The 8,078-nt window shown below is 47.3% G+C and overlaps 2 protein-coding genes across 4 annotated transcripts; one reads left to right on the top strand and one right to left on the bottom strand.

The window, feature by feature from the left end:
• Positions 1 to 397: 397 nt before the first annotated feature.
• LOC130513844 (diamine acetyltransferase 1-like) lies at positions 398 to 2,047 on the top strand. The gene is made up of 6 exons (XM_057013004.1): positions 398 to 666; positions 950 to 1,001; positions 1,077 to 1,157; positions 1,334 to 1,435; positions 1,510 to 1,550; positions 1,636 to 2,047. The coding sequence occupies exons 1-6, from the start codon at positions 604 to 606 to the stop codon at positions 1,810 to 1,812; spliced, it is 516 nt and encodes a 171-aa protein (XP_056868984.1). The 5' UTR covers positions 398 to 603; the 3' UTR covers positions 1,813 to 2,047.
• A 2-nt stretch (positions 2,048 to 2,049) lies between these two features.
• apoob (apolipoprotein O, b) lies at positions 2,050 to 7,859 on the bottom strand. Of its 3 annotated transcripts, none has more exons than XM_057013000.1 (10): positions 7,709 to 7,859; positions 7,262 to 7,351; positions 6,316 to 6,438; positions 5,929 to 5,961; positions 5,605 to 5,659; positions 5,102 to 5,197; positions 4,459 to 4,550; positions 3,449 to 3,538; positions 3,280 to 3,371; positions 2,050 to 2,281 (listed from the first exon to the last, which is right to left on the bottom strand). In XM_057013000.1, exons 1-9 carry the CDS (start codon positions 7,724 to 7,726, stop codon positions 3,324 to 3,326), a joined length of 645 nt encoding a protein of 214 aa, XP_056868980.1. In that variant the 5' UTR covers positions 7,727 to 7,859; the 3' UTR covers positions 2,050 to 2,281; positions 3,280 to 3,323. The 3 variants fall into 3 exon arrangements, with proteins under 3 accessions (XP_056868980.1, XP_056868981.1, XP_056868982.1); XM_057013001.1 differs by having other exon boundaries at positions 3,316 to 3,371; XM_057013002.1 differs by lacking the exon at positions 7,262 to 7,351 and having other exon boundaries at positions 7,709 to 7,772.
• Positions 7,860 to 8,078: the final 219 nt, after the last annotated feature.

Here is an 8,078-nt window from a genome sequence, read left to right as displayed (position 1 = left end):
CGTTTCTTACATGAATTGTTAAAAACCTTTAGGTCCCTTTGAAATGTTCAAACATATCTCCAGCGATTCTACGGGTGCCTGCGGGCGGTGGAAAATTCCATTTCCATTTCACATGCCTGAAATGTAAATGTGATAAACAAAGGCTCATGGGTTGTTTTTCACTTGCTCTCCGGAACACAACGGCGTTGTGATTAGAATAGAAACAAACATTCAAAGTCAATATTGAATATTATAATTCTCAAAAGCATTTTGAAACATCCTTTCCAAAAAAAAAGCATTTTGCAGCACAAAAACAAAGTGGATCTCCGTGGTTGACCCAGATATCACAGAGCGTCGCTGATTGGCCAGAAACCCGAACGCTGCGTGGACCGACCAATCACAGCCCGGCTCTGATCTCTTATAAAAGTAGCGGCGTAAACAGTTTACGGACAGATTAGCGGCAGCGACCCAGCCGAGGGTGTATTAAACTGAATGTTCTTGTCGCGACAAAAGCGTCCGGACCCGAGGCTGACTGTGGGGAAATAGCCGAATGAAGAAACAACTGATCTTTCACTTCACATTCAGAGGACTTCAAACCCGAGGAAAAAAGAGTAAAAGAAGAAAATGGACTATAAATTACGGAAGGCTGAACCCAGAGACGTGTCTGACATTTTACGACTGGTGAAGGTAGATGTCCCCCAAACAGTGCATGTTATTCGGTCCAGTATGGCTCAGACGTTACGGTTAATTTAGTTCCGTAGCCTGGCGTGAATTAACCACTTCCGGTAATGGCAGGTCACGGGTTAGTTCACGGCTGAGGTCACGTCTGTCCGGCATCCGGACAGACTTCCGGGATGGGGGGAGAGGGGGAAGCTTCCAAATATGGTCGTTCTCAGGTTTCGCGGACCTGCGTAGTTTGTTGTGCTGCGCTTGACGGTAAATTTGCATGACAGCTCTGTTTTCGCCGCAGGAACTTGCTAAATACGAAGAATGTGAGAACCAGGTGACTCTGACTGAGAAAGGTGAGTCTTCCATCTGTATCCCTGGACGTTCCTGCCCACCAGGTTGTCCTCATCTCCACCCCCTCTCTCTCTCAGATCTCCTGGAGGATGGATTTGGTGAGACGCCGTTTTACCATTGCCTCATCGCTGAAGTCCAAGAGGAGAACAGCAGTGAGGGTATGAGCACTCACACTTCCCTCCAGGCTGTTCTAACGCACGTGATGTCCTCATACCCAGTAACCAGACATGTCCTCACGTTTAATCACAAACAAAAACACAGCAGGCTCAGGTTAAACCGCGGGATATGTTGTCACCCTCATGGTGAACATGATGCTTCCTCTCCTCTTGTCCAGGCCTGAAGGTGGTGGGCTTTGCCATGTATTATTTCACTTATGACCCCTGGGTGGGGAAGCAGCTCTACTTGGAGGACTTCTACGTGATGGAGCCCTACAGAGGTAGTCCCCTGTTCACTTCCTCTTACCTCACCGTCACCAGCTGGGGTCTTAATTCTGGTTTGTTGTTCTTGCAGGGATGGGAATCGGTTCTGAGGTCCTGCGGCACCTGAGCAACGTGAGTGAACGGGGGTCGGGAAATGATCTCTAGTCGCGTGACATTTTCCAAACATCTCTATTCACCCTCCTGTCTGCTCTTCCAGTTGGCCATAAAGATGCGCTGCACAGGCATGATGTTTGTGGTGGCGGAGAACAACGAGCCCTCCATCAAGTTCTACAAGCGTCGCGGCGCCGAGGACCTGTCCCAGGAGGAGGGCTGGAGGCTCTTCAAGTTCAGCCAGAACAGCCTGTTCAAGATGGCGACTCCTGCCGAGGAATGACTAGACGTGGACAGAGGGGCGCCGGCGGCCGAGGAACCGCCAGGGTCAGGGGGCGGAGCCTCCGCAGTCTGAGGTTTCTCTCCACTCAAGAAGATCGGTGGATTCACAAAGGGAATTCTGCTTGGCTGTATTAAAATTCTGCATGTAGTCAACAAGTTATTTATAGATTTTCACGCTGATGGTTTTTCATTGTGGGTTTGTGTGTTTGTGTAATCTCAATAAAGTTGGACACAAAGGTTGGCGTCCTCGTGTACAGACTGACTGCGGCAAAGAGATGACGACACATTTATTCAATCTGTAAATGACTCAAAAATAACAAAGCATTTCACAGTTGTGGAATCTAAACAGAAGAGTCTTCGGGCGTAAATCGGTTTATTCAATCATCCCATCGGCCGTGGCGGCGTGCTCGGGTCCGACCAGCTCCACGTCTCCTTGATTCGCTTCAAATGAATTTCCTCATGAAGACGTACTGGCGGCAGATCGAACAGAACACAGATCAGAACGTAAACACACGACAAACGAGCCTCTACATCGGGCCCGGCCGACCCGCGGCTCTTAACGCTCATATCGAAGTTTGGGTTTGGGTTTTTTAATGTGCGCGTTCGCGTCGCTTGAGTTCAATACGGTACTTGATGAAAATACCGCAAAGTTTCTCAGTAGGGACAAAATCTTTAGAGTAAACAATGAGTGTCAAGTTCGCCTTCAAAAAAAAGCTTGGTGACCCGGTTCTGTGATCTACAACTGAGGTCACAGATCGTTCCTCGTTGACCCATTTAATGTGGAGCCGCACTGTTCTAAAGCCCCGCCGGTCACAGGTGAGGCTGCAGCTGATTATCGATCTTCCTGAGGAGGACAAACTGAAACCTGCTTTAAGGGAAGGGGCCACTGGGTTCTGGAAAAGTGGCAATGTTTTCCATTGACACACTTTTCCCCAATGTCAAACGTGCTGCGGTGAAGATCCTGTCAATATTTGGGTCAACACACGTCTGCGAGTCTGTGTTTTCTGTCCTGAAACACGTGAAATCAAAGCATCGATCGGTTCTGACTGACTCCCGTGTGCAACTGGATACAAGCCAGATTTGGAGAGGATTGTTCAAAGCAAGGAATGCCAGAAGTCCCACTAAGCAACATGCAGAGTAAGAGGAAAAAAGATATTTTAATTATTATATTTTTGTGTGTGGACTGTGACTGGCCCGTGGTCTGTAGAGGTCAAATTCTGTCATCATCATGTTGGTGTGTGACATTTACAATAAATCTGGCTGAGCAGAGGTCTGTGTGTGTGTGTGTGTGTGTGTGAGGAGGGGATGAGGTGATGTTCACGTGTGCCCACGTGTCTGATGTGGCTCTTGGGCTCTGACTGGTCGGCCCCCCCGGCTCTACAGGGAGGAGTCGGTGCTGAGGAAAACGGACGAGGCGTCCAGAATGTGTGGGGTCAGTGGAACAGGAACCTGGAGTTCATTGCTCCACCTGTGTGAACTGGGGTGATTTCCCAGCAGCTGTCACCTGCCGCCTCAGCTGCTCCCGTCGCTGCCCTCGGCCCCGTCTCTCTGCGGAACAACCTGGAAGAGACACAAACCCAAAGCTGTTCATCAAAACGCGCCATTTCCCAGTATTCGCGCGAAACGCGGAGGCTCGCCTTCTTTTTGCCGAACGGCGGCTCTTTCCAAACTCTCTCCAGGGTGACGCGACCCTGCTGAGCCCAGGTGAACGCCGTGTCCCCGCTGACCTGGCAGAAGCAAAATAAAGACAAGGGTCAAGGACCAACCCCAACTGACCCTTCAGAGAGGGTGAAGAGCACCTGTGTGGAGGGAGATGATCGGGACGGCCTAAATGACGACACTGGACAAACCAGACTGGACCAGTCGAGCACATGAACAAACGAAACACCCCCGAGGTGAGAACCACCATAATTCACTCGCTGCAGGAAGCGGACAGCGCTTATCTCCGAGGAACAGGGCTCTCAGATCAAAGTCTAACAACTGACTTTACATCAGAGCTGCTGGGAAAAACTTCCATCATGTGGTGGGATTTTCCTCTTTCCAGTTCACCGATTCCAGGAGGAAAACTCAGCCACCGGTCTGGATCCAGAGAGTTGACAACAGGAATCCAGAGAGTTGAAGTTAGTTCCTGTTGTCTAACTCACAACACAGTGGAGTGTTCTTCACGTCTCCTGTTTAATGTTCACGCTGCTGGAGAAACGTGGACAGTTCACAAATATCCGGCCATAACACTTGATTTACTACACCGCTTTATTATTCTAAAACAAATCCAGACTGGTATGAACATGCCGATATCCCACTGAGCAAACTTCCTTCTTATCGGGAACTGTTTGTCCAGCAAAGCTGCATCAATGTTTTGACTTGAGGCCGGTACTCCCCAAAGAACTGTGTAAAGCAGGAAGCATCTAATGAGGACTCTAAACCGAATAAACACAACACACAAGAAAAACAATAACCTGCTTACGAAGGTGACCGTGTTACAATGGTTATGTAAATAAAACCCTCTGTTCATGTAATCACACCGTTGATTAGAGTTGCAACGGGCCATTAATTGCTATCTGCGAAGTGGGGAAAGTGTGTATCCGATTCTGACAGACGCACAACTGATTGTGCTGAGCGTCAACACTGAGCGTGTGGATGAACGCACCTTCAGCAAGGACGCGGTTTGTTGAGGGTAAAACACGGAGACGCTCAGGGCCATTAGACCGGCGGGAAACAGCACCTTCTTCACTCTGGATCCTGAAAAGAATGACAGAAATGTTTCAAGGGCTCACCTTGGACATGACCCAGACGCCTGGAGTTTGGGTCAAAGGTCAAGTCGTTCAGTCATATCTGTGATAACAGAAGACTCAACTCAGCAGTGAGAGTCATAGGGAGGAAGCTGAAGGCAGCATAATTCTTCTGTATCTTACAGTGAATGAGCTGCATGAGCTGGAACAGAAGCAGGAATAAATCTGCTCCCACAAGAACAAACGAATAAATTATGTTGTTACATCACTGTAACACAGCAAGATCGGTTTCATCTGAGAACTGGAAGACCGAAAAAGGAGAGGAACTCCAAAATCTGCTGTTTTCCGCCCCTGCGTTAAACCTACGCTCATGCATCCGTGCGCATCAGTGCAGGATTTTAGCTGCTCGACCTGCTACGAGGAAAATGGGGGAAATAGTCCCAAACAGAGGAGGCGGGACAGCGGGAATAATCCCACTCAGAGGATAACCCACCCTGTAAATCCCATGTTGTCCTCTTATTACACTGCTGCTATCAGCTGGGGTGGACTGGGTGAGGTTACCTTTGGCCAGGTACAGTCCCAGGAGCCCTGAGAAGCCCACCGCCGCCACACTGGGGTAGAGGTTAGGAGGAGGGTCGCTCAGGAACTGGTACACGTCTGGAATAAAGGAAGCCGGTGGAAAAGATGCAGAGAATGAGAGAAGGTGGTTGAACAGTGGCGGTTTGAAGAGTCACAATCTGATCAGGAGAGGCCGGATCAGCTGCTCCTGATCTGTGAGTCGCTGCTCAGTTTGATGAGCTTCTAGGTTTCGATTCTAGGTTTCTTTTAGGTTCAGTTCCTGTTTTCAGTCTAACTTTGCTGATAGTCATCTCACGCTATGGGAGAAAGAAGCACTTTAATAAATAAGCTGCAGAACAGAAAGTTGATTTCAAAAACCTCAAGTTCTCCACACAACACTTAACATGAGAAAGACCTGACAGATCCCTGGTTTATGGAGATCTCCATGCTCTGCTCACTTCATGTGAGAGTCATAAACCAAAGGCACAAGAGGAGGGAGCGTTCACCTGAGACTCTTGCTACAGAGGTGTTGATTGTGGGCTCCACGGTCCTGTAACCCTCCTGCAGTCCAAAGATCATCCACAGATAAAGAGAACAACGAGTCTCTTTAAGAACATAACAAAACAACTTAGGATTTCACAATTATTCTCTTTGCATAACTGGTGCTGGAACGTTACTGGCAGCATAAACAATAGGCTGCAGTTCCAGTGTCTATTTTGCTTTATGTTGTGTCATCGATGCGTTCGGAAGATTCAAGTTCTCGCCCACATTCTGGATTTAATTACGTTCAAGTTCTGCTGAGTCATTAGTCTTAATTTTATATCACGCACCTCAACTTTCTCCATCACCATCTGGCATGTTTGCTGCAAAACACAAATATATTCACACAAAATAAAACATTAATAGAAATGTCTTTATATTCTTTGATTTCCTTTATTTTAGTCACACAAATATCTGGACTTTTAAGATCGTCCCCAAAGATCTTTACTGAATGAATTCAAGGGCGAATCATTTCCATAATAACAGTTTAATTAAATTTCCCTTCCTCTCCTTTCTAAAATATAAATATTATAAATGTCCAAAACTCACAGATATTTGGACGTGTTTTATGTCACAGATGAAAATATCCACGACACCAGTTTTAAGGAATAAAATACCCATTTCTGTTTCTCTTAGGTGTGAATCTGCAGTAACACCCGACCCAGGACCCGTGATACCTGGCACTGATTCGTGTATGGTTCTGCCCATTTCCTGAGTGACGCAACGCTCTGCTCCAAAGAACCCACTTCCGGTTCGACGTGCTGTAGTTCAGGTTCTGGTCGGGTGTATAATGACGGCAGCTGGGGGGGTGAAAAAAGGATGACAATCAGGGTTTTTAAGAGTCAAACCAGCACTGACACCACTAATAACCTGAGGAATCTTCTATAGTCTCTGGGTCAAACTGGTCCAGGTTTGTGTGGTGACAGTACCACGACGGTGAGCACCAAACACCAACAGAACTGGACCTCAACAGCAAAATCAAACAAACGGAACATAAACTCAATGTGGACTTTAGACATTTAGAGCACACCAGGTAACGCTGACACCAAAGTCCACCCTCTCCTCCTCAACACCACCCTGTCACTGTCTGTACCTGAGCACCGTGGTGACCTGCCTCTCCTCCTAGTTTCAGAACCACAGGGAGGAAGAACAGCAGCAGTTCAACTGAACCGTAAAACCCAGAAACGGGATTGTTAGAAGCCTGTGCCGATGCAGGGCTGCCTCGATCGTCACGACCCAAACACCCTCACTATTTGTCCTGTCTGCCATCAGATGTGGTACCAGCCTCTTTGCTCTGGCTGAATCAGACCGACGCAGACGCTCCTCAACAGCGGTCATTGTCGTCTCTGCCCATCATCTGTCAAGGTCGACCACAGATGAGACCAAACTATCAAGTTAAAAACAAAGGATGCAACAACCCCTCTCTATGTCGCTGACTAACATCTAACAAAAAACCTGACATGGAATGGCAGATCAATACGCTGATTTCTGTGTGGGCAGAAAAGGACAAAACAATCAACTCAGTGGAAACTGTCATGTATTAAAATATTGGGTGATTTTGGCCGATTTTCAGTTTCATATTCTCCTCGAGGTTTGACCCAGCTTAGTTAGACATTAACCCACCTCGTCGAGGCTCAGGAGCGGCTGCGGATTCTTCTTCTCCTCGCTGGCAGCCAGAATCCTCCCCGCAGGAACAGCGGCACACAGCGACACCTAGCGGCACATCCGCAGAACACAGGCGATGACGACGCTAAGTCTTTAGGCGCTAAATGGGCCATTTCTCTCATTTAAAACTATTTCAAACCATCTGCATTGAATAACATGCCATCTGCATTGAATAACATGCAAACACAACTTTTCACACTCGAATGAGGAGACCGGAGCAACATTATCCAATTAAACCGACCTTTAAGCATTACGCTAACAGGGCTGTCGCCAAGTTTAACGTTTGACCACCCTTTTGTTGGCTCATTTCACTGAAAATCTAAAAATATTATCTGCTCACTTATCCCCACGCTGCTCAAGCCGCACAATATCTGCGCTGTAACACATTAAATGAGTAATATTTACCAGTTTCATACGGGACATTTTCGTCCAAAACCCTTCGATTTTCTACGGCAAGCCGGAGTGAACACAAGCGCGCATGAGCGTCGGACTGACGGTTTTAACTTTAAATCGCAATAATATCTCGGAAAAGACATTTGGAGAGCGCAGACCTCCTCCAAGGAGGCCCTGCACGACCTGAGCTGTCTCCATTTAATGGAGGTTGAATAACTTGAACAATTAGACGGTATAAAAATAAATAGGCAGTGTTATTACAAGCAACGAGTACGATGCTTTATGATCAAAGATTCTTGGCCTGTGGAAAATCACCAAAATTGAATCAACTGTTTCTTGACCCATTATCATCATTTTATACAGGTGAAACACAAACACACAC

This window comes from Takifugu flavidus, chromosome 17 (assembly GCF_003711565.1).
Source record: "Takifugu flavidus isolate HTHZ2018 chromosome 17, ASM371156v2, whole genome shotgun sequence".
Lineage (NCBI taxonomy): Eukaryota > Metazoa > Chordata > Actinopteri > Tetraodontiformes > Tetraodontidae > Takifugu > Takifugu flavidus.
Note: the sequence above shows the minus strand (reverse complement) of the source record. Positions and strands in the feature narration are given on the sequence as shown.

What these genes read in the sequence shown, in the direction of transcription:
- LOC130513844 (XM_057013004.1), top strand. Translation starts at nt 604, where the DNA reads ATGGACTATAAATTACGGAAGGCTGAACCCAGAGACGTGTCTGACATT. An exon ending in GGTGACTCTGACTGAGAAAG is followed by an intron (nt 1,002 to 1,076) that starts GTGAGTCTTCCA and finishes TCTCTCTCTCAG; the next exon opens with ATCTCCTGGAGGATGGATTT. An exon ending in CGTGATGGAGCCCTACAGAG is followed by an intron (nt 1,436 to 1,509) that starts GTAGTCCCCTGT and finishes TTGTTCTTGCAG; the next exon opens with GGATGGGAATCGGTTCTGAG.
- apoob (XM_057013000.1), bottom strand. An exon ending in TGGTGATGGAGAAAGTTGAG is followed by an intron (nt 5,660 to 5,928) that starts GTGCGTGATATA and finishes TTTGGACTGCAG; the next exon opens with GAGGGTTACAGGACCGTGGA. An exon ending in GGGACTGTACCTGGCCAAAG is followed by an intron (nt 4,551 to 5,101) that starts GTAACCTCACCC and finishes CATTCTTTTCAG; the next exon opens with GATCCAGAGTGAAGAAGGTG.